The 26,194-nt window shown below is 38.7% G+C and overlaps 1 protein-coding gene across 1 annotated transcript in view; it reads right to left on the bottom strand.

Moving 5' to 3' along the window:
* Nucleotides 1-26,194, bottom strand: part of MYO10 (myosin X) — a 151,195-nt gene that overhangs the window by 47,082 nt on the left and 77,919 nt on the right. Inside the window, exons 4-19 of the mRNA XM_085220426.1 lie at nucleotides 25,120-25,307; nucleotides 20,108-20,242; nucleotides 18,551-18,675; nucleotides 17,661-17,674; nucleotides 17,465-17,549; nucleotides 16,705-16,808; nucleotides 14,258-14,387; nucleotides 13,410-13,528; nucleotides 12,550-12,696; nucleotides 12,279-12,379; nucleotides 11,974-12,040; nucleotides 10,311-10,403; nucleotides 9,513-9,581; nucleotides 9,254-9,336; nucleotides 7,820-7,928; nucleotides 4,689-4,769 (exon numbers count right to left, since the gene is read on the bottom strand). Of these exons, the coding sequence (XP_085076552.1) occupies nucleotides 4,689-4,769; nucleotides 7,820-7,928; nucleotides 9,254-9,336; nucleotides 9,513-9,581; nucleotides 10,311-10,403; nucleotides 11,974-12,040; nucleotides 12,279-12,379; nucleotides 12,550-12,696; nucleotides 13,410-13,528; nucleotides 14,258-14,387; nucleotides 16,705-16,808; nucleotides 17,465-17,549; nucleotides 17,661-17,674; nucleotides 18,551-18,675; nucleotides 20,108-20,242; nucleotides 25,120-25,307 (1,650 nt within the window). The remainder of the gene's footprint in view (nucleotides 1-4,688; nucleotides 4,770-7,819; nucleotides 7,929-9,253; nucleotides 9,337-9,512; nucleotides 9,582-10,310; nucleotides 10,404-11,973; nucleotides 12,041-12,278; nucleotides 12,380-12,549; nucleotides 12,697-13,409; nucleotides 13,529-14,257; nucleotides 14,388-16,704; nucleotides 16,809-17,464; nucleotides 17,550-17,660; nucleotides 17,675-18,550; nucleotides 18,676-20,107; nucleotides 20,243-25,119; nucleotides 25,308-26,194) is intronic.

Genomic DNA, 26,194 nt, shown 5'->3' with positions numbered 1-26,194 from the left:
CTTGCCAGAGGCCAGACTATTACCTCAACACAAGAACAAGAGCAACAATACAGGAGTAGAAAGTGAGATGAATAGAAGCCCAGCAATTCAAAAGTTCAAGCAACCCACTCCAACACAGGTTTCCTAAATGCAAAAAGTGAAATTCTTACCTACATCAGAAATTTCATGCCAATTCTAACGAAGCCAGGATTTTGTCCACTAGGACCAAACTGGACTGAGCTAAGACCTGGGTCTGTTTCATTAACCAAGGAGAAGTGGAGATGCCTGTCTAAGTGCATGAGAAAACAACAGCTGCTGAACCTGTTGAATTCCCAAGGCCAGGAAATTACAGACGCAAGCTGTAATAATTTAAAAAAGATTAGCCCAGATAGGGCTGTCCAAGAGAAAAATGCAGATGTTGGAAGTAGGGGCCACTCACAGTGATTATACCAATGTTAAGAGTCAGATGAAAAATTCTGAATGGAGAAGAGAACTTGAGAAGGCAATTAAGCCAACTGCCAAGATTGGCTCCTTCTGACCAATAGGAGAATTTCTGCCTCTGGAAGAGCTTGCAAAGAAAATGAAGATCTTAAATTTACCCTGAACAGACTTCTAAGTAGCCCCAAGGGTTAACAATTTTTTATTTAACAGCAGCAAACTTGGAAGAAACATGGATGTAGCTTGTTTTAGAAAGATCTTTTTAAAAATTATTTAATACGCCCCAAAAAGACACATGGAGAACAGAAAGACAAGGCTGCAGGGATGAATCATCATCAGATAGAAAAGGAGGCATGAAAAGAAACATGAGGAAAAAAACAACAGAGAAAGTTGTGTCAAAGTTCAGAAGGATGAAATGATACATAGTTCTGAATGCTGCACTGAAGTTAAGGGAAATGGAGAAGGGGCTTCATTAGCAGAAAACGCTCATTAAATATTCCAAGTGGAAAAGTTTCCAAGTTATGGCTAGTTCAGAAGAAACTGGAAACTGTGAAAACACATGGATTGATTGTCTAGGGGTCTCCCAAAGATTAATGGGTCCTCTGTTCTTCTGTCTGAGGCCTGACTACAGAAATGTCTTGTCACAAAAGGTCATGGACTCTATGTGCTCTCTTTAGGAAATTGCTCTAATGAGTGTAGATCCTGCTTTGATATGTAAATATTTAGTAGTCTACTGCATATGCTGAATTGTTTTTGCTTGCCACTGTAACATATTTGAAAATTAAACTTTTGATCAATTAAAAATCAAATAATTACTGTAAATTATCACATCTCTTCAGCATGAATAAACTTTAATGAATAGAAGAGCAGAGGAAGAACTGTCAGCTGCATATTCTGCTTTTCAAAGCTTTGAACACTTTCCATTTGCTTATCCTCATTCACCTACAGAATTCAGACATACTTCTAGAGTGAAACAGCTCTTGGGCACCTCCACCTCCTCCTCTTCAGAATTATAAGGGACGCTCACTGATTGGAGTCACCTATTAATATCCAATCAAGAGCGCAACAAGTAGCTTGACAGGCTCTTGACGACACAACTCAATCTCTCTCCTTTTAGAGTCTTTCTTGCCCAGCTCTCTTTTAATGCCACATATTTCAAAAAAGCAGCTATGGTGGACTTTTCTTTCACATTATTTGCTAATTTTCGAGCATTTATTTTATTTCAATACTTCTTGAAGATGACATTTTAGCATTTCATGTCACTGCTACTGCAGTGGACAGAAGACACGTTGAAAAATGCTCAGTGGAGATTCTAGTCTTTTTCAGTCCTAACTTCTCACTTTCAGGGCCTCATCTGGATGTTTCAAGCAGTATATTTCTATCCAGCCTTGCTCAGTGAGTCACATATGTGATAATCCCTGGTACCTCTCATATTGCTAACATCTCTCTGAGCTGTGCCAGGTCAGAGCTACGCAGACTGATCCACCTTGTTTTCTTTTGTCCAGATGGAAAAAAAAAAAAAAAGCAATCAGTCATACGACAGGAGGAACTGTGACAGTTTTAACTCTAATGTGATGTGTTTCCATGGAATCCAGCCAAGCTACAGAAGAGACAAATGCTGTTCACAGCCCTGCTTCTACAGCAGAACTGTTCAGCAGGAGCTGAATACTACCAACTAATACCAACTAATTCACCAGATGGCATTAAAAATCCCCATGTTGGTGAGACAGAAGGAACAGACAGCAGTGCCCAGCAGACAAAATGGCAAATCACAAAAATGCATTTTGAGAACAATTCCTTGAGTAAAAAATGCCATTCACAAGCATTATGTATGGTTTTCCTTCTAATTTCCCACCAAGTCTTCTATTGCACCAGCTCCAACAAGTAAAATGCATAACCGTTTCCCTACTCTGGCATCAATGTAATTCTTCAAATAGCTTTTTATTTATTTGTTAAAGCCATCAAATCCAATTAATCTGCAACCAAATTAATGGAGAACAAGGACAACCATTTTTGTGTAAGATTTCATTGATATGTTTGTACATACTCTGAGAAATTCCTGTAGACGGTCCTTTACAGTATTTTCCTGCATAGAATCCTACACTTACATGTGGTTTCTGAGGTTGAAGCAGTCTCAGACTTCTTTAAAGCTTCCATTTTCACAGGTGCTGTGTGAAAACTTTGTTTTAATGCTAGTAAAATGTATGTACAGATACAGTAGCATATGCCAAATTCATCAGGGATGGAGCATTTCAGTGGGAAAAGAGTGTGAGAACAACAAGGAATATGAGAGTGAGAACTCAGCTGCTTCCTTGCTATGGAAACACAACTTGCATCAACCATGGCAAATCCTTGTGACTTCAGCACTGTGGAAATCAGTCTTTCTTGGATGCAAATGGACAAACGAGAAAAAGAATGCAAATTACTGAACTAATTCCTATACTCCAATGGCAGCAGGAGGGCTTTATAAGGGTTGTGGGGCTTCCAGAAAGAAATGGGAGAAGGGAGAACAGGCTTTTCAAAACTGCATTCCCTCAGTGATCAGAGATGTTGCTGCACACATCCCTTGGGGGTACTGCTGGATGGCAAGCTGGACATGAGCCAACAATGTGCCCTAGCAGCCCAGAAGGCCAACTGTATCCTGGGCTGCATCAAAAGACGTGGTTGGCAGATTGAGGGAGCTGACCCTGCCCCTCTGCTCTGCACTGGTGAGGTCTCACCGGGAGTATTGTGTCCACATGTGGAGTCCTCAGTACAGGAGAGATGTGGACTTGCTAGTGCGTTCCAGAAGAGAGCTACAAAAAGGATCTAAGGAATGGAACACCTCTCCTATAAGGACAGGCTGAGAGAGCTGTGGCTGTTCAGCCTGGAGAAGAGAAGGCTCCAGAGGAGATCTGAGAGAGGCCTTTCAGTATCTAAAGAGGGACAATAAGAAAGAAGAGACAGACTTATTAACAGGGTCTGTTGTGATAGGACAAGAGGAAATGGTTTCAAACTGAAAGAGGGAAAATTTAGACTGGATATAAGGAAAGAATTTTTTTACAATAAGGGTGAAAAGGCACTGGAACAGGTGGTGGGTGCCCCATCCCTGGAGACATTCAAGGTCAGGCTGGATGAGGCTCTGAGCAACCTGATCTAGCTGTAGGTGTCCCTGTTCATTGCAGGGGAGTTGGACTGGATGACCTTTAAAACTCATTTCCAACTCAAATAATTCTATTATTCTATGACAGGTGCTCACTGACCCCAGCTGCCAGCTGAGGCTGTCATCCATGGGGTCTAGAGACCGCAAAGCAAAGTGTACTCAGACCATCAAATAGTTCCAAAGACATAAAATAGGTTCTGTTGACCTCCTGGCTGCTCCCACGTGCTAAGACACATACAACCTGCATGTTATTTGACACACTACAAGGAACAGTGCAAAAGTGGAGTTAAAAACAGCATGTAAAGTCAGGGATGTACCATCCAGATAATCCAAACAAGCTGTAATGATATTTATCTTATTTGAGGTAGTTGATTTTTTTTTGTTTTGTTTTTGTGCTAATTAACCAGATATCCCCCAGGAATGTAGTATATAAACTAGATTTATAGCAAAGTCACCTATTTCTAAGTTACAATACGAAAACCATAAAACAGGTTTTTTAGTACCTGTACTTGTTGCATTTTTGACACATGCAGACTATGCTGAACAACAGCCAATAAAGCCAGAATTGCTATACTATTATCTCTTTATCTCCTGCAGAGAGCTCCAACACATCCAAGCCTTGACATTGTCTTTCATTATCTGCAAATTGATATACTACGATTCAGTTTCCAAATGTCCTTTTAAAATGTAATTCTATAAGAGAACGTAGCAGCTAGAATGCCTAGAATTGTCCATACATTGAAAGACTAACTTTGATAACAGCAAGTCAGTGACATCTGTTTTGCTATTAGTACAATCATTTGCTTCCTCTAATGATTTGAAACTGAGGTTGTATTTTTGACATTTTTTTCCCCTAAGTAGGCTCTCACAAAGTTGTCAAATGTGCAGCATTTTGTAACTTTTTAATACACATTAGAGAGTTTTGAACAATGACTAATTAAAACGGTGCCCAGAAACACAGGGTGCCTGCAAAATTCAAGAACTTTCTTCCAACGTCTTTACTTTGAAGATTCTTTTACAAAGTTAGTGAAGAGTGCTACTGTCTGCTTCACACAGCCACACACACACACACACACAAAAGATTTGGCCTGGGACACACAGAAAAGATGCGAGAAATTTTAAATCTTACCTTCTGCACATTGGGTTTGATGCACCGAACAAAGAAAGGATTTGAAGAACTCAGCGTTGCCATTAAGGAATGAAGTGATTCCTAAAACACAAAGACAGCACTTCACGAGTGGGCTTTTTGTACAAGTAAAATACCCTGGCAGAAGCTCTTTATAGCTTAGCTCAGCAGAGAGTATCTACTGCTACACCTAGTGGTTCTCACCAGAAATTACAGTATTATGTAAGTCAAGTCATTAGACAACGAACACACAGAACAAACACATGCATGCTTGTTTGTTTTACTGGCTCTTCTGATTAAAACCGTCATCAGTGCCCTACAGTGAACAAGATATACAGATGGATACGAAGGAAGCTGTTTATAAGGAAACATCAAGCTGGAAAATTTCTGTTCCAATTATCTTTGAATGAGTGTTTAAGACTTAGGATCTGTACTCCCAATCTGCAATACTCAAGCAGGAGAAGGGGGTTTAAGATGGAATTAAATAGCTGCAAAAAGCAAGATTCCCCTTTTTCTTCCAGCCACCCCATATCCATTCATTTTTCATTTTGCCTTCAATCAGCAGCATTGCAGTAGTAAATGTAATTCAACAAGAAGGCAGAAAAAAAAAAAAAGGAAAACATTTTTGAAAAAAGACTTCAGGATACAGGATACATTGTTTAATCAGTGCTTATTTTTCAAATAAATGCCCTAAATTTACAAAAACTGAGTAAAGAATGTGGTGGCAAAGAAAACATCTCTTAATGAAAGACAACACTTGCAGCATTAAGCAGTTCCACAGCTATTTCATTTGATAGTTAACTGCATTTAGTAACAGAAAGATAGACTACAAGGTTCAGGAAAAATAAAATACTCTGAGTTTTGGAACTCGGTATGTCCCAACACACATTAGGCTCTCAGTTATCTTAACCTCAAACGGAAGATAAAAATCAAAAATCCCTCAGTCCTTTTATGATTATTATTTTAATTACACATCCACTCCTTTCCCTCCTGAGCCATCTTTCCATATCTTATTCCAACTTGCCCCACTCTGTGTTATTAAATAGATATACCATTTAAAACTGAAGTTTTATATTTACTTTGCTGAGATACAAATGACTGAACAGAGCCCAGGCTCTAAATGGACCTGAAAACTAGCAATGATAATGCCTTATCCCTCAAAGGTAGTGCTGTGTGCCAGGCAGAAGAGAGAATACAGAGCAAGCTGCCACGGAGGCAGAAAATTCACTTTTTAAAGGAGCAACTGTGTGTCCTACCATATGTTCTTGAGCGAAACTGCCAAGGGCAGTGTGTTGCAACAAATTCTTGCTTTAATCTGCAAACCAAGGGCTTTCTTGATAATTAAATGTGAAGTGATAAAGGCAACAGGCAAAGTTGTGGATGTGCAAAGGATTTGCTACAGAGTCAAGGGAGCAAATGGTGAAATGACTGGAGACACAAATGATAGTTGTCTGCCTTGTTTGCCTTTGCTGGCCTCCAGACCAGGACTCAAGGGCAGCAAATATTAAACAGCAAGAAGATACAAAGGCAAATATTCTAGTGTAAGGACAAATATTTACAGCTTTAAAAAGTAAAGGCTTCATATGTACAAGTTTGCATGAACATTACTGTATCTATGGATAACTAAGTCAATTCTTAGACTTCTAGCAACAGTGGCTACAACTTGCACAGATTAGAAAATTGGTCAGTCTAAACAAAAATGAGTTGCTATGTTTTCACAGCTATCTTTCACATAGGTAGCCAGATTTTACAAAGTTTTGCACACCTTTAAGTCAGTGTCAGATGATGTAACAATCTGAAGTAAGCTCTGCTTTAAGCAATAAGCTGAAACAGGTGATAGCCAACTTCAGCTATTCTACATGCACCCCCTGGCACCCCTCACCATCGAGGCTGTCAAATGAAGAACAGCAGGTTAACTGGCTTGAAGAACTCTGCCTTCACAGTTTTATTCAGTTTCATTCAACTGAAATGAGATGTACTAACCCCTGGAAGGCTTTAAAACACGGAAAAATGCCAAAACAGATCCTTTGAGGAAGGTATGAAAGTCAACTTCTTGTAAAGCATGCTGACCAGTTAATGCTCAGTTAGAGAAGCTTTGGATAAGAGGCAACCATGTTTTCACATCATATTTTATCATGCTTTATGCTGTCCACAGATCCTGATGAAGATGAAATGGAACGCTGTATACTGCTCCTTGTAAAGTGGAAGCAAAAATACGATCAATTTCTATGTAGTACTGTCTGAAGATCTACTTTGCACAAAAACAAAAAAACTATGTGGAAATAGTATCTTCCCTTATCCTGAAGAGGTATCAAAAATACCACCCCATCACAAGAAGTGAGTACTCTGTGAGACAAGCAATGATAGCACAGAGATATGTCCATGGTACACAATATCAGTGTTTTAATAAAATACACTGTGTGCATCCCAGCATACATTACTTGCTGTTCTGTCCAACAGTCAGCAATAATCTGTTAGGATAAAATCTGCCTTCAAGGGGATTGAGTCTGCACTCTTTAAAAAAAAAAAAAAAGTGAATGAAGAGTGCAAATGTATATTAATTTAAGCAAAATGAAAGACAACTAATCCAGACTTGTATTCATGTAATTTAAGGAGGGGTTTGTGCCAATCTTTTAAATTCTCTGCAGATAGACCTTATCCTAGATTTCAATTTGGTGCCATTCTTGATGGCAAAGCTATAAAGACTCAAAAAGGTTTTTAATAAAAATATTTTTCAAATTAAGTTAAAAAGAAGTGCAACACCTTAAGCACCTCAGAGCTTATTTTTCGTTGCACACAGGCACTGCTGCAAGGCTTTGTGCCACTGTGTGGTTGGTTTTGAATTAGAAAAAAACAAGACCAGCGACCAACTTCATAGAAGAGCTTTACAATAAGGACAGGTAAGCAAGTGGAAAGCAACTGGAGTGTCATGTGAATGGTGGGATGAGAAGGCTGGCTTCTGCTTGAAGCTAGCTAGTATGCTCCATCAGTTGATTACTAAGTACAGTGTCATAAAAGAGATAGCAGCGCTTTGATGCTGATTTTTCACCTATTTTGATCCGCAATTGTTCTTTACTGAATGGGGTTTATCTGTCACTGATTAGATACAGAGAAGAGATGACACAATAACTAACCTTGAACTGTAGACTGACAGTGGGTTTTCTGTGCTTGCTTCCGCATTTAAGAGTGTCTTGATTGTTGCGACTTGAAACGTGTTCAAATAGATCATAGATGAAATCAAGACTGAAACAGGAAGGAAAAATAAAATCTCTGAAGTGTATAAGATTTACAACTATAAAATGCAGAGTAAGCTCTGTCTCTTTGAAAGCAACTCTTCCATGCAAACAGTGCTTATCAACTTTCTCCAAAACTTAAGACTCTACCTTTGCAGAATTTATTCAGGGGAGGAAAAAAAAAAAAAAAAAGCCTAAACCAAAGCATAACAAAGAGGTTCTTTCCTCTTCTTTCCCAGCGCACAATTAGGGAAATGAAGAGTGAAGAGTCTTCGCTGCATTTTACTCCATTCACTCAAACAAAGCTCCAAACAACCGTAACAAGTACCTAAGGACTAAAATCCAAGAATTCCTATTTGTTACGGAACACAGCACAAAACAGCTACCCACATGAGCTTCACTTTCAGATGCTAGCTATAAATGCTATTCTTCACACTATCATTTGGTATCCCCCTCCTACCAATACTACAGAAACAGATCCCTTAACTCCAGACAGACATTGGTGCAAGAGCCAAACCGGGTAGTGTATCTGTAACTCATTTGCTACTTCTACCTACATATTTCAGTCAATGGCTTTCACGTCAGATACACCACAAAAGCAGAACAAGGAACATAGTGAAGGAAATTCTTACTAATAGTTTCCCCTGCACAGAAGAGCTGAGGGATTTACAAACAATTCCCAGAGCAAAGCAGGACAACTGGATGGACTAAGGTAGCAGCTGAGAACAGAAACAAGCTGGGCTCCAATCCCTCTTCTCCTGGGAGCCCTCTATGCGTCCTGGAGTCTAAATCAAATCCTTACAGAAAGGCATGTGGTCCTGCTCCAGCTCACAAAATACTGCAAGGATCTTGAGACCTAACACAACAAAATGACAGGAGGCACACGAGTAGCAACGATATCCAAGAGTAAGATTCCAGTAATCCAGACTAGTTTTCGAAATCTTTCCTTTTAAACTATTGCATTTAATTTGCACTGTGGTAAGTCCTGAACACTAAGCTTTCAACCAAACTAGGAAATGCCAGAAATACGAGGAAATTGAGCTATATGTGAAACAAAAATCATGCAATCACCTGCCTGCGAGGCATCCTGAAACAGTCAAAAATCATGTTACTTTCAGTATCCTCACTTATCTAGTAGCAAGTTGGCTGTCTAGCACCCCTCTGCATTGAACAGGAACAAAGTACTGCACAATGTGGGAAAGCCTGACTCAGTGAGAGATTTCAACTCTGTAGTATTATGCAACATTTAGCATAGTCAACCCCGAATAGAGCTAGCTGATATGATACCTTTTAACATGACATCCTAAAAAAATAAAAATAATCACAGAAATGTACCTGCTTTCACGAAGCAAGTTCAGGAGATCATCTCTGAATGTATCTCTGTTCTTCTCCAAGATCCCCCGGACATCATACTGGACCTAGCAGGAAACAGAGCTGATTCGAACAACAAGCCAAGCAGTCAAGCAGCTCTCACAATGGTGCTACTGTAAAAAGCACTGAGGGAACAGACTGCTTTAGTTAATTTTCAGCAGCCTCAGGGTAAAATTAAGTTAATGAAAGCTCTGTTTGGAATAATTTCAGCAAATAAAATTACCTCCCCAGCATAGTGCTTCACTCCAAAGTTGTGAACAGCAACTCGTGGTTTTACATAAAAAGGATTGTTCTAATTGGAGGAAAAAGAAAAGAGAGAAATATTTTGAGAGAGTCAGGGAATAGAATAATATTATCTTCTAAATCCAGATTTAAACAAAACACTGTCTTTCTGCAAACTTCCCAGAAGATTTGTACTGCAAAAGTAAACCACCCTCTTATAATAATGGGATCTGTTAGTCTGGGATGCTCCAATTGCAATAAAAACAACAAATTTATAGCATCTACAAAGGCATTATACTAAAGCTGAAACCATCTGGCAAACCCACCTCTTAAAGGCATTTTGAAAAGGAAGGCTCTGCCTTAAACCAGCAGTTACAAAGTTCAGTAGACATACGCTTGAGCCACCAAAATTCTTGAAAATATTTCCAGGATTACAACTAAAGGTAATACTAATCTGTACGGAGAGAACAGCAACCCTTTGGTAAATGACATCAATGTGGTTATTTCATTAAATCAAGGGAAACAGAAAATCTAGGTAAACTGGGTTACTGCAGGCTGTCACTGACCTAGAAGCAGAATTTGACCTGTTCAGCAATATGGAACTCTAACTGGACAGTAGCAAGATAGGACTGGACATTAGGAAGATAACTGGCTCAGTCCTCAAACCAAACAATGTGGCCTGCCATGCAAGTCCAAGACATCCTCTACAACTATGAACCATATTTAAACTACAGACTTCTACAAAAGCAGAAGGAGCCTCCATACTGCACACAGGACACATCAGCAAAACATCACATACAGCATGCTGGGCATTCAGCTTCTCCAATAAAGTGGAGTCAGTAGCTTGAGGGAAATGGCTCTCTTCATTGATGAGTGCCAGCAGGCCAAGTTTCTAGAACAGCAAAAAAAAAAAAAAAACAGGCATAAGATGAGTTACACGGATACAGACCTTGTCCTCAGTTTGGAAAAATTACAACGTTCTTGAAGTTACTGCTTGCAGAGAAACGCAAAGCAGAAAGTATATGCCTAAAAACCCAGTCTCCTAGAAGACTACAATCCTATTCTCCTGGCAACTTTCCTTTTGAAGCAGATAGCATAAGATATGCAGGCAAAATAAAGAAAAAAGAAGATACTGGAAGAAGCCACAGTCTTTTTGATGTAGGGAGTGTTTAGGTACATACAGTGACATTGGCCCAGAATACAGTTCCAGCCTCCAGGATCTCTGGTGATTGGTAACTTAGGAGCTCCCCAAGTCTGAGTAGTTCAACATTTTTTCTTTCATGAATTTATCTACTTACTTGGACCAGTAAGAACTTCTAGCAGCCACAGTGCCAAGGGCATAGCAAGAGATGTGCAGCTTAACTATGCACCATGCAAATCAGACTCTCCCTTTGTTTTGCATATGTCTCTGACTAATTTCCTTTGATGTTCCCTACTTTTTGTACTAGCATAGGCAGTAAACAAAGTAAGCTACTTTCCAGCTAATTAATATGTCCAGCAAGTTTTAGGTTGATACAGCCTCTCAGAAAAACACAGTTCTTCAGGTGCACATTTTAATGAGTTACCTCCCATCAGACCAGAAGAGCCTCTGCCAAACTCTTCTGTCCTAATGGCAGTCACATCCTGACAGATGCATTTTCTGCCCACCACCACAGTTCTGTGATCACTTGAACTCAAAAAGCCATTCACTCCACTACAGAGATAAATTTATGCTGCTTTCTTATACTGCTGCCAGAAGTGAACACGAATGAAACTATATGTAACTTAGGCTTGGACATCAGATGGAATTTAGCCATTTCTAGGCAGTGATCTTAGATCTCATATGCCCTTCGTTGCTAATATTCCTGTTAATAATCATGCAGAAACCCCTTCTCTTCTATGTGTATTTTTAGTACTAACACAAGTCAAATTACAGACGAAGCAAAAACTGTGAGGCAACCCAGAAAAAGCAATTATGGGAGAAGGACACTGTCATTCTTTCCGTCCCATCCCATTCTCTTTTCCACCAGTCACTGTTCTCTTCAGACTTCCAAAATCTTCAATGAAAAAGATACCTTGTATTTTACATTTTAAATTTGGACTCTGTTGAGTTCCATTTATAATTTTTACTACTGTAGTGATTATTAGTGTAATTAATAGAAAAATTTCCAAAAAGAAGCAGCAAGGAAAGATTCAGAACTGAAGACAATTCCCATTCTTTTTTAACCATTTCCAAATATTACTTTTGTATATGGCTGTACACTGTTAAAAGCTACTACAAGGAAAGATAGGCATGTTGAGCTTAGAATACAATCTAGAATACGTTAATACAATGCATGAAAATGATCACATCAAAACTTCACTGCTTAAACATACAAGAGCTGCTATCATCTACAATTGTTTTTTGTTGTCAAGAAGTGTTTTAAAAACATTACTTAAGAGCACAACCTAGAATTAGGTACTGACATCAAATACTTTATTACCTTTTCAATAAGATCCAAGCATTCACCATTGTCTGTCCAGTCAATATCCTCCCAAACTAGACCTTCCCTAAGGAAAATAAGGAGAGCCTTTTTATTGATAACTACAGGGAAAAGATTTTAAATATACAAATGGGAGGAGATGATGCGTTTGTTTTGCAAACTAATGTGATATCAGCTTGCTTTTAAATAAAAATACAGCCACAGAATAAGATATTATCAAAGTAAACTGAAGTAGCTGGTAACCCAAATTTCAAGTGAATATTTCTGTTTCCAAAATCCTTTCAAATTTTACCCGTAACTCTTACCTGCTGTACTCCAGTTGCTCCAAAGAAAAAATGTGCTTATTGAAATACTCCTGGAGCTTTTCATTTGCATAGTTAATATTGAACTGTTCAAAACGGTTTACCTAAAAGACAAGAAATTTTAAGAAATGCATATGCTAAGTATTTTACTTGCAAGCAATGAACTAAGTCACAATACATTTAATAAAAAAATTCCAGTGAAGATGACAAACATATACAGAACAACGAAGCATCAGTATCAGACAATCCATCTGAAGAAACTTCTGAAGTGTACCTCAAAGTTTTCAAATCCAAATATGTCCAAAATTCCAATGGACTTGAAGTCCTCCTTGCTTCTGATTCTGCTGTTGATTTTCTTAATGACCCAAGCAAAACACTGAGAATAAAGTGCCATAGCCATAGAATCTCTGCTATCTATTGCCTGCAATAAAAACAACACAATACCTCAATCATCACTACAACTGAGAACTTAGCAGACTTAGCCAACCAGTGTCCTCTGCACAGCACAACGCAAGCTATAATGCAAGCAGTTTTATATTCCTATGTACCTTGACAGTAATTGCCTTAATAGACACCAAGATTCCTCAATTAAGCTTTAACAGGGTAAGTTATAGCGTATTTAATCTACATGGCTCTAAAACTGCATTTCAAAACTAAAGCAGACAGAAATTAGAAAACTACAGGCTTAAACTGGGGTTGAAGAAAAGAGAAGGGTAAGAAATAACACATTATTTTGCCCCCTTCCATTAGCAAGCATATTTTGACATAGATCTAATTCCTTTCTTATAAATAACAAAATTATTTTTAATGAAAATTTTCTAAACACCAAATACAAACATCCATAATGGATAATGTTAGCCTACGTGATTACAATTTGGAAAAAATGTTAAGCAACCAGACAATAGTTACAAGAGCCAAGCTAAAAACCTAGGCAAGAATGATAGAATAGGATATATTGAGATTTCTACAAGTCCAATTACACCTTTCCCAAAAACCTAAACAGAATTTTTGACAGCAAAGTTAATGTATGAGCTAAGCTGCTGTTCCTGAGCAACCACAGAATTAACTCTGATAGAAAATAGATCCATATATTTAAAAGGCCATAGAAACACATCAAAACACAGGTGCTTTTACCTGTTGTATACTAAGAGGTGTTAAGATTTCTTCTCCCCTGAGTATCATTGACCTCTGTGTCAATGCTTCAGTTAACTGGGTGGAGTCCAACCCCAGTAGTTCTGCAGATCTACCCAGAGCTGCCAAAAGGAGACAAATACAAGTACGTTCTTGAATATGTAAGGCACAGTATTACAGATGGAACAGCTGAAGGAAGTTAGTAGTAGAAATTCATCACAATTAAGTCACATATTTTTTCTCTTACTGCTACATAACAAGAATTCCAACAATCTTCTTCTTACATCAAAATACTTTTCCATATACAAAAAGTAAATCAGTTTCCACATGAATGTGTTTCTGCTTTCTTTGGGATGATGAGAATAAAAAAGACCAATGAATTTTTTTTCCTCACATTTATATTATAATTTGCAATTTTTCTGTGATATGTAAAACAGTACAAAGTATTATTTTTTATTGCTGTATATGAACAAATATTTAAAATGTTCATAAGCCCAGTCTTTCCTTAAATGTTTCTAATTAAGGAACGCACTTTGGCACTCAAGTTTTAATGCAAGTTCTAATGCAAAAATATAATTTAAAGCAAGCAATTGAAGTGGAATTTCACTGGTATTAATGGAATAAACATACACTCAAGGTATTTCCTAACTGAGATCTAGCATCCAACAATGAAGACTTATCTGATTCATCTGTTAAAAAGCAAAACTAACACTTCAATTGACACTTACAGATGCTAAAATGCCATAAGACCCTTTCAATGTCTTTGATATGGTCTGATATACTAGCAATGAATGTAAGTTTCATAACCTCAAGAAATACTGACATACTACAAGGAAATGCAGCCTTCTCACCTGTTTTAAAGGACACTTGCGCCCCACCAGCTGTGATAAACTCAATGTTTCCTAGATGCAAAATGCCAGCCAGCAGCCTCAAAACCTCTCGCACCTCCTCCTTGCTGAACTGCATCACTTCCATTGCAGTCTGGAATGATATGAGGAGTTCTTAAAAAAAAGAATGCACACTGACTGAATAATGGGGACAAGAACAAACCCACCAACTGTGTTGCCAGGCCCAGTCAGTACTGACAGAGGACTAGCAGGAGTTAATTCCTTTGCCTTCAGCCAAAAATTAATTACCAGAAATTCCCAAACTTGGGTCTAATGCTCCTCCAAGAGAGTGATCAGGCACTGGAATGGGCTGCCCAGGGAGGTGGTGGACTGACTGACCCTGGAGATGTTCAAGGAATGTTTAGAAGTTGTGTTGAGGAACATGGTTTAGTGAGAAATATTGGTGATAGGTGGACAGTTGGACTGGATGATCTTGCAGGTCTTTTCCAACCTTGGTTACTCTATGATTCTCTCTGAGACCAGATCATGGCTTTTTAACCTTACAGTTAAGGCACATCAAGTTATGGTCACTGCAGATAGACGGATGATGTGATGCACTTCATTTTTCATAAACCATTGATTACAAATGGAAAACCTGATTCATGCTGCAAGTAAAAGTGCAGAGGCTGAAGATGCACTTTGTATAGAAGGCCTTTCACAACAGAACTCTAAGAAAGGCAGCAGCACTATGAATTCATCCCCACGCCCGCTTTGCAGCTCCTTCCTGTCTCCTACAAAAAGACATACAAAGGAAAGAATGTCTGAAGTGCGGGGACTTGAGAATCATCTTGTCTCCAGGAAAGTGTCAATAAAGAAAGCAGAGGGGGGCAAAAAAAGTTTATACTAAGTAATGTTTCCAGGACCTAAATTGTAATAAAGTGGATGAATAGAATTGGAAACAACAGGCAATTGAGAACGACAAGCTTTCTGCCCACCTCCTGTTCCAGGAAAGCAGCTGAGCAGCATCATGCTGTGCTCAAAGCGTGTCCATGTTTCAGACAGCACAAAAACTCCACCTGCCAACTTAATTTCATACTCCACCCACCCTTGGGTGATTAGCACAAACTAAATGTTAAGCCAATCTACTTAAGCTATGTGACTATAGTGTAGGGAAGCTACCAACACTTCCAACAGCTATCCTCCAAATTAGGAAGTCTTATACTAAACATAACTACTGCTTCCAATACACATTAATTTTTCAATTTGGCAAAGAAGGTGAAGCAGCTAAGCAAATATCATTTGGGGAAGGGCATAAGAGCATTCATTTGTATTGATTTTTAAAACCTACTACACATAACCTCAGTGATTTGGCAAGCAATTAGCAAATATACTAACAGTCAGTACCTTTTAATTGCTGTAGCTAATTGCTGACATGAGCATGGGTATAAGGCTAAAGCCATTGAGAGAAAGTCTTCATCAGCATTTGTCTTTCAATCTGAATTTATATCTTTCTCATTTCTATCCTGTAAATTATTCCATATGATTACATTTCCCACAAGATCCGTATAAAGCTTTGGAGTGAAAAAGCAGTGGAAACAGACATACCTGTAATATAAAGCAATCTAATAAAACAAATCCTTTTCTACGGAATATGCTGGCTACACCCCAGTTGCTGTCTTTTCTGACAGTTTTATGTGAACAATTTCACGTAGGTAGCAGACATAAAATAAGCCTTTTTATAAACATAACTGTCCATTTCACTGTAGATATAGTAGTTCTATTTATACTGGAGGAAGGCAAAGGAGGGACAGGAAATCTACTACTTATTTTGTGAGCTTTTATAATGAAGAACAAAGGGTGACTCTGTTGTCAGAGGATGTTTGGAATGAGTCAGGTTTAAAGGCAGGATCCCAGAACGTGCTGTCTGCTCACACCTCTGCTTGTGATGCTTTGTTTTACTGAAGGTATGGGCTGCTCTGACAAAGGGATTGTAGTTCATGTTTACCTCATGACATGCTTCTCCAGCAAGGCATATGGATAATTTTGGTACAAATGTATTGTACCAAACTTTATTATTTTTATTATTATTATTATTATTCCAAACTCCTGTAAATGTCCCACAGTTGGGCAGGTACAGAGTTGCAAAGATATGTAAAAGCCCTACTATCTTCTCAACTGATAGTATTTTATTTCCCAAACATAACCATGTTACTTAATAATAATCTATTTGGAAATGGTAGAATTAAAAATCAAATACTAGAGGAGAGGTAGAGATGGGCTCAAAGTGACAGTAACGTGTTACCAGAAAACTTAAGTCCTCTCAGCATAGCCCTCTATGGGAGAGCTTCAGACAGAACCAGAATGTCAGAGAGAGCACAGGTAAGTACAGGAAGCCTTTGTTCTCTGCTTAACAGTTGGCCCCAGGTGTCTGCACCTCTAGCATTTTTTAAAGAATTAGTGAAACAACTCACAATGACTTCTTTGAAAGAATCCTTGTCACTGATTGTCTTATCCACTATACAACCAGACTGATTCAGGTAGTGGTAGTTCTCCGGTACAGATAAGTAAAAAGCATCTGATGAGGGAAGAAAAGAGGAAGAGTGAAAAAAAATACCTCCAAGCAAAAGCTCTCTGCAGATTAGTATGTCAGAACGATGCAGTTCACAATTTATTTGCTGAGAATTATGACAATGTATGAATCAAAATTCTAAATTAAAATCAAATATTGCATTTTATTTTACTGTGTTTTGCTTTATTTAGCTGTACGATAGAGATAATTCTACTTTTTAGCATGCAAAGACATCAGGCCCAAAGGAAGATACTGAAACAGCTTTAGGCAAATTTGCACATATACAAATGTCATTTTTTTTGTTCAGTGGATTTATTCTTTATGAGAGAGGATTAGAAGAACCAGAATTCTCCTCTTTGTTTCTGTGGAGTTATTCAGTACTGGCAGAAATATTCAGCTTGAACAAAGTGAAGCACGTTCGTCCCCGGGTAGTTTTCCCAGGGCCACAGCAGAAGCTGAGAGAAAAATTACCCACAGCTCGGTAACATTTCTCAACTAAGCAGGTGACTTTATTAAGTAGAGCTCAGATTCACACCCCATAAATTCCAGCTGGATAAATAATCTATTTCCTCTCTTAGCTTATTAGGTTTCTGCTGCTGTCACTGTGGCTGACTGCTAATATAGAGCCACTACAGTTGTGAGATTTGAGCTTTGCCACTCACCTTTCTCTCTCTCTTCTACCCCTGCCAGCAGAGCATAGAATATATGATAATTTCTTTCCCCAGGATTTTGTCTTACTACACGATTCTGTCAAAGTAAAAAATAGTTTACATTTCAGCATTTTAAGACAAACATTTTTAATCTACAGTATCAAAGAAAATATCAAAATTAACCGAGAATAAGCAAATGTCAACTTACTTTTTCCAATAAATCTATAGCCAAGAACAAAAACTCTGGTCAAGGAATCAAACAAAAAGAAATTAATGCACAAGCTATGTATAAATTTAATTCTTTCATCTGAGATGATAGGAAGATCATCACGGTCCCTTCTTATTACATGTCTATTGCTACAATATATGAACAAAGTAGCAACAACAGTAATACAACAGCTAAAATGTCAGTGTATTCCCAATGTAATCATCTCCTTCTCCTCCATCCCATCAGAATTGGACTTGCAACTTCCTATATTTTAAACAGCATCTGCTTTCCTTTACTTTGTCTTTTACGTAAAGTTTGGAAGCAGCTTTAAGGATGAAATTTGGTCCTTGGGTGGAACATCCTTGGGTATGTTCTCATCTTCACACACTTCTGGAATTGGCTCATAGTCCAGTTTTGCCAAGTGCAAGACAAAACCACGCACTTGTCCCACCCACACTCACAATGTAGACATTCAGCAGCTCTGCTCTTTTATGTACTTTTCCAGAACTGAGAAATGTATCTTCACATATAATGAATGAAGGAAAGAGCTTGGGATAACTGAATTTATCCCAAGAACTAGGCTCTATTAGCTCACTACGTAGAAGCGTGTGCATGAATCATGCTAGCAGCAGCAACATAAAATCCTGATCCTCCAAGAGTCTACACATCCCACCCTGACACAAACACATGGGTGTGTTTGCACAAACACATGCAGAATTTCGTGTTACTACTTCTTTTTCCCCAACCTAGATCAGGTCGTCGATTTAATTATATTATATATTATAATATATTTCAAAACAGGGTAAAAAGACAGAAAAGCATAAGTCACTTCTCTCTCAGCCCTCCATAGAGGAGATTGCAAATGGAGGCAAATCACCAAACAAGGATACAATCTATAATTCTTCCTCCCTGAATGTTTCCTTTCTGACAGATGTTCAGCTGAATAAACTTCCCAAAGCGACTCGAGTTGCTGTTGTAAACAGTCTTCGCATTGCCAAAAGCTTCCATAATTGGACTGTGAAAATTCAGAAGAATGACAAAAGTGTTAATGTGTGACCAGAATGACATGAGTTTCACAGGAGACTGGTGAACAGAATAGCACTCTGTAAAGCCTACTTCTAACACCCTCCTCAGCCACAGACAACATCCTCAGTACTATCCTCAATTTATTAACAGCGGGCATCTCAATTTTCTATCAAGAGATGCAATTATTCAAGAACAAGAAGACTCAGTCCTAAACTACTCGGCAGCTTAATCAGTACTTGTGCAAAAGATGCACACGGCTTTCATTATAGTACTTAAATCATAGAAATAAGAAATCTCAATTCACGCAAATTGTTATACAGATGTAGGAAAAATAGGGCTTGTCCTAAGGAAATTAAAAAATGTACACAAAGATACAGTCAGAAAAAGATAAAGATGAGATGAAGCATGATAAACAAAAGTAATAGCATCTCAAATTGTCTTTGTTTTTAAACAGCTTAGAACCATGAGATATTTCATTTGAACACAGAGAACTTCTTTATGCTTGTGCAGTGTCCAACTTATCTGATGCATTTACTCATCTGTCTTATCAGTCCTCCTTATCTTCCCTTTATTGCTCACATTGTTTATCCTCACCATGCTGTATCTTGCTCCACCGTATCCTCAGGCTATATAAACCAATCGTTTCTTCCTCTCATCACCCATTTCCCTCTCTGATTACCTGAATTCAGCTCTGAACAGAAATGAAAACTGCTACTAAATCATCCATCTCCAGATCATGAATCTTTTTGCTTCATCCCACTGTGATCAGGTCTCTCTAGAGCATCTGGGTACTTTTGTTTAATGGAATTCTTCCCATCTTCCAATCATCATTTTATTGTCTAGTACATGCACCTACATCTTTAATTATATTGTAAGCTCTTTTATTTCAATGGCAAAGCTATGTCTGTTGGAAAAAATAGTTTTTATGTCAGCAGTACTGACAACTATAAAAGCAGCGAACGTATATATTATACTGCACATGCAGAGAGACTGTCTTTAAATCACTTTTCAGATATTCAGTCTTTTCAGACAATACCAGTAATAACTGGCACAAATCTATATAGGAAGAAAGGAAGGTTACTTCATTCATGAGGTGGTTTTAAGGGCATTAAAAGGCATACATGGCTGGGGGTCGGGTGGAGGGGCAGTTCACAGGGGCAGAAATTTCTCGTCTTTCATAGCTGCTTGAAGCACTTAGAGATCTTCACAGGATTTTGATCCAACCAACTTTTTGTTAACCTCATCACACCTCAATACGTGTTCTGTAAAACAGCAATAGGGCCCTCGGTACAAATAAAAGTTTTTCCATTAAACCAGGCTTTAAATTTTTTCATCTTCTAAAACTGTCACACCTCTGTTAATAGAACATTCATTCTCCACCAAGGGCTATGTGCAAGGGTACAAAGGGAGTACCTGCTTACCTGCTCTCAAGAATGGCTTGCTCCACACAGGAGGTCTTCTCTCTGCAAGACATCTCCAGCGAATGTTGGCTCATTGCAGACAAGAACTTGAGAATCAGCTTAGTGCTTTCTGTCTTACCAGCACCACTTTCACCACTGAAAGAGAAGTGGCAGAAAGTGTTTTGACAGTTACATCCAAAGCGGATGGGAAACATTTCTAGTGCAGTTGGTATCTGCACAATTATGTGCTTTTGTTTTTTTTGCTTAGAATACCAGGCTCAGCACTGAGTCAGGACAATGATCTATCTGCCCAGTCTAGACCTCTACTAGCCACCATTACACAGATGCCCAGCATTTCCCCTGTGTTCCTCCATCTTCCAGACATTTGCTGAGGGTTCCAGATCTGGAAAAGGTTCCAGATCTAGACATAGTTTCTGTGTGTCTTTTAACCACAATGGATTTTTATCTCATTGGTTTCTAGCCATTTCCACATGCAGTCATGCAATACTTTTGATTACAACTTTTTTTTTTTTCCTCCTGGAAACTACATCTAGTTCCACAAAATTTGACATATATATAAATCAAGAGGAAAAGGACTTGTACGCAGTACTCGATAGAAGTACTGTGTAAAGAAAAGAATACATTTACTCAATGATCTCTGTTTTGTACTCCATATTTTAGTAAGTATTTCATTCTATTTAGTTTTACAACCACTACTGAGCATTAAGTGAATGGGTTCTTCGACACCTTTAGCTCTCTGGCATGGTGTTTTCCAGCTTGGGACTCATTATTTTATGTTCATCAAATTGTCTCTGCAACTTCCTTTGTAAAATGGTTTATAAAACACATTCTTAATGAAATGAAAATCAAGAACAAGCACACTAAACTCTGAAGCTGCTTATACAATCCTATAGAACTAGACTAACAGCAGATTAAGTCGGATCAGTCTTTCAGATTCCTTAGAAGACCTATGCCTAAAAAGATGCTGTCAAGGGCCGTAAAAGAAGGTGCTTTTTTTTTAGTACACAGTCAACTTTTTACAGCAGCTCTTTACCTCATGAATTTAAGTGTCCAGCCTGTTTCACATCACTGCACTCAGTATTCTGAATATATTGTGTGACAGGAACCCACAAGGCCCTCACTTAAGAGATTTTTAACCTTCCTCCGTGATTTGTTCTACACTGAGAATCTCACCAAGGGCACAAGTCTGAACTCTGGACTGCCGCAATGGAAAAGGGGTCACAAGGAGAGACTTCTCATTCTGAAGAGCATAATGCAAGTGAGGCTGTATCAACAGAACTCTAAATCACTTCTCATTTCTGTCCTTCAGCTTTAAATCTCCAAAGACAGATAGGCACAGACAGAATAGCCCCCCTCAGCAAATACTGTTCTTCAAGCGCACATGTGAATTTTGGTGTGTCGGTCTCGTAAGAAAGCCTTCTCTTCACAAGCCTGGGTCTCATCCAAAGAACAGCTTGTTTTATGTTTATCTTCAAGCTGAAGAACAACAAGAAAGGTGTCATGCCATCAAATGATAACAGAGAGAACAAACTGCTGTCAGACTGTGATTTCCCACTCGTGGCACCAAGCTGAATGTAATTCAGGGTGACTTGCTGTTCCTTGTATTGTTCTGCAATTCTTCTGAGTGCTTTTAAAGTGGAAGTACTATTATATCAGAGAGAAGAGTATGGATTAAACCACCTTAAATAAAGCGGTATTAAAAATACAACCTATTTTTCTGTTCTTACAACAGTGGGGTATGGAGGCTTGAACTTAGTCCCAACTTGTGAAAATGCCAACTAATCACAGGTGAACTCAGCCCCTGCTTTTGATCAGGACAAGCTGCTTAGCTATTCCTTGAACAAGAGCGACTCCCTTTTGCTCCTACCATGGCACCCAGGCTTCCTACCAGCCCTTCAGCCCAGCTGATGGGCGTGACATTTCACTTTCCATGAATAGCAACCATGTCAGCTGAAAAAATCAGAAGACATTAACAGTTTTTTAATGTGTCTGTCGTAGTACCAAATTTAACTGTGGCAGGCTTTTGTTTTTGTTTTAAACGAAATTGAGACCAATGTGAAATTAAATGTTATTTAATGTAGACATTTTTTTCATTTTCTGTACTAAAATACAACATTTTATGTCTTGCAGAGTGAAAACACCATTTCACAACTGTGTTAATATTACAACGCCCAGGCTGTACACACTTTCTTCAGTTTCTTCAATATGCCACTCTGTTGACATTTAGGCTGCAATGTCTTTTTTATGCAGCATTATCACGAATTGGAATAAGCCTGTGTAACACGGAATGATAAATAAGCACCTCCGGATGGCTCCATTTAATATTCTCTCTTCTGTAATCTCCTCCTTTTTAATCTTCGCTCAATATACCAAAAAAATGTATTGAGTCACAACTGCTGTCTCAAATCATATTATGTTTTTTTTCCTGAAACAAGCTGTTGATTTAGATTCTTTTCTTATTATCCCTCTCATCTTATTCATACAGAAAAATATTCCAGATGTTTTAGCAGTCTAGAACCTTTGTCACAGTGGTTTTTTTTTTGTCACAGTTTTTTTTTTTAAAGTCAGTCTTTTATATCTAAGAAGCTCCAAAACAAAAGGGAATTAAATCTGAATGCCAGCAGGGGGCACTTCAAGTCCAGAGGATCACAAAAAAAGCATTCTGAGCTTCACTTCATTGGGCTGTTAAATGAGTTACGGGGTCTTCAGATCCCAGTAACAGCAGCAGGTAAATATCAGAATGTGAAAATTACTCTAATAATCGATTCATTTTAACTGATGTTACTGTTTAATGTGTTTTTACGATGGAACAAAATTCTCCCTTTGAAACAATGCCCTTAATAAGTTTTGGTTATCCTTGCAGTGGTCAGGCAGTTTGACTTAATGAACTGTTCTCTCTCTTATGTGAAATATAAGACAAAGATATTTAGCCAATTTCAGACATGGCAGAGCTTCCCAGCACCACTGTTTCAAATAAGCAGGAAGACCTGATAGTGACTTGTTTGAACACCTTAATCTAAGCCAGTAAATGATACAGACATGAACAGAACGTGGAAGACAACTACCAAGTTGCTGTGTCTTCACTCCTGAAGCCTCAAACTAAGAATGCAAGCATGGGAATTTTCCTAAACCTCAGCAGAGCCACTGAAAATCATCAGTCATTAAAACAAACAAACAAACAAACAAACAAACAAACCCTGCCAGAGTCATTTAAAGATACAGCAGATATTGCTGTTTTAGAAAAGTAGATTTTACTTTTGTTTGTTTTGAATTGCACCTTCCTTCACATTTTGTAGAAACTGAAAGCATCCTTGTAATATGAAAGCAGCCTTGTATTATGGCACTTGCCTGAACTTTTACAAATCACTGCTTTAACTCAGGCTACAGTAAGCTATCTTAAAAGAGACTGCTAAGGCAAAATTCCTCCATATTATGGTTTATCTGTAACAAGGTTTACAGAGACTGTTTGAAACTCCTCTGGAACATTAGAGACTTCTGCTTGTTTCCTTTTTAGGACAAAACCTGCTTTTCTCTTGGCAGCTTGTGGGGAACTGGAAGGAAAGGTAAAATATGTGGGCTAGAACAGAAGGAAATTAATAAAGATAATAATGGCCACCTGCTAGGCACCAGATATAATTTCAGACCCCCAAATATGAGTATGTGAATTGCTCACAGGCAACAACCTGACATTACACCATGGAATCATGACTCCACGCTAGCTTTTTTCACATGATCAAGATTAAAACTTTGTATGTATAGAACTATATGAACTATATGAAATTAAAAAATAAAAGTAAAATAAAGAAAAAATGCAATTGAAAAAAAGCTGGAAAAGCACACACAGCTCAGTTCACCCGTGTCTTTGTCATCACCAGGCAGGACCTGCCCAGAAGAGAGGGCATGCAGGGTCTGTGAGCCAAGAGATTTCAGCTAGTCAAAAACAGAGCTAGCTGTGTTGCATGCATGTCATCCACATTTCTAACAATGGCTTGTGTGCTGAACTACATGCACCAAATCCTCTTCTTACTTAGGAAACCTTGCAATTTCTATCTATAATTTTAAATGGTGATGGAAACTGCCTATTACAAAATGTGCTGCTCCCACTTTGCCTCATCCTCTCTCTGTCCTGAAGGCCATTAGTGCTTTGATTCCACTGCTGTTGCATGGGCTCCCAGGGAGGTCAGGAGACAGGCAATATTGTGTCGTCTTGTGTTCAGTTCCCACACTGATCACATTTACTTGTGCTGTAGGCTGTGGGACACGAAGAGCAAACAGGCACAGAAATACTTCAAAGGGGAAAAGGAGGAAAAACAAAAAGCTCTCCCTGCATTGTGCATCAGCCCCTTTATTGAGCCTGAAGCTTCAATGCTGCGATTGCCTCCAGGCTGGTCCTGCTTACTTGGCAAGCAGGACTTCAGTGTCTCCATGCGTGTGTGAACCAATGCAGCAGAGCTGACAGGCTGGGAACAGGGAGCCACACCAGGCAAAGAGCTAGCTCTGTTCATTGCTCTTCAAGAGGAGCTGAAAGCTGCTAAAAGCTAATGAAATGCCAACTGTTCTCAGTGCACATTCAGCAGCAGCAAGATCCTGAATACCAGTGATGTAGTGGATCAAATGGGAAGCTATTAAACTGTCATTAAATTAGAGCAGAACGAGATTAAGAAAGGAAAAATAATCAGGCACAATCATGCAGCTGAAATGGGGATTGTTTCCTCTTTTGCTGTTGTTATTTACAGCATTTCTCGAGACTGGTGTAGGTCTTTTTTTTTTTTTTTCCCCCCTCTAGATACAAGACCAGGCATCTAGTGGAGAGAAATTATTGAACTGCACATGGATGTGTTTTAAAAGTCTAACACGATACATACTTCAAAGCTCTCTCCCAAAACTCTGATGATTGAAAGCCTGCTTTCTTCTAGAATTTTCCTCTCCATTCAGTCCAAATATTTGTTTCTAAATCTTGAGAGTTTCAGTGTCAGGGATAACAAGGTATAATTACAGCAGCAGCCATTTACCTGATGAGGATACACTGGTTGTCGTGACGCTTCCAGAGGCAGCGGTAGCACTCGTTTGCCACAGCAAAGATATGAGGTGCAATCTCTCCCATGTGGTGCTTGCTGTATCGCTCCATGGCAGCACAGTCATACAGGCCTGGGATGGTCTTGTAAGGGTTCACAGAGGCCACTATGGAACCAATGTATGTCTGCAAGCACACAAACCAGAGCTGTTACTAGACGTGAGGTAGAACAGAATCATAAACTTCACAAATCAAAGAAAACAAACACACGTTTCTGAGAGTGTATCACTCTTCAAGGAGTTTGGATAAGGGTGGAGAGTAATTTTCCCCTTTGAACAAGAGCAGCAGAAGGGTGAAAATAAGTATCAGACAACATGGCAGACACCAGCCCAATTACAGGGTAACAGGCCCTAAAGAAAACACGTGAACTGGCAGATGTTGACAAAACCCTGGAAGTACACAAAAATTGACTACTGCTTTGAAGCACAATGGCAATTGAGGAGGCATCCATTTCTATCCCATTGCAATTAGAGAGCACATCACTTAAAGCCACTCAGGTAATAGCTTGTGTCCACTGCCATAACTCACTGAGCTGTGGTAACACATAATCACGTGTAACAGTCTATTTGCACTGCTGTTTGTTTTCTATCTTTTCCACCTGCTTCACAGTTATTCTCTAGGCAATTGGCTACATTTTTCAAATAAAATCCTATTAAGTGAGGCAGGAGATAACATTAAGCACATTATCTACAGAATTTCCAGTGCATTTATGGGGCATGTAAAATGGACTGATCTATCATAAGGTGTGTAGGGAGGTTCCCACTGTGACAAAGATGTCATTTTAAGTACTCATTCTGGGGTTACATGCCAGAAGCTAACACCTGGCTCCAACAGCCCTACTGTACACTTGCAAAGATCTGGGCTGCTGCTCTATAATGTGGTCCTCATAGACAGACAGATGCTTTGTCAACAGATAACCCTGTCATCACCACCAGGAATCAGCTATAAAGTTCACAGCAGGACTGAGACTCTCTTCATTCATCTTACCCAGACGGCTCCAGCCTCTACTTCAG

Source organism: Meleagris gallopavo, chromosome 3 (assembly GCF_905368555.1).
Source record: "Meleagris gallopavo chromosome 3, MGAL_WU_HG_1.1, whole genome shotgun sequence".
NCBI classification, from domain to species: Eukaryota; Metazoa; Chordata; class Aves; order Galliformes; family Phasianidae; genus Meleagris; species Meleagris gallopavo.
This window is presented reverse-complemented; position numbering and strand designations above follow the sequence as displayed.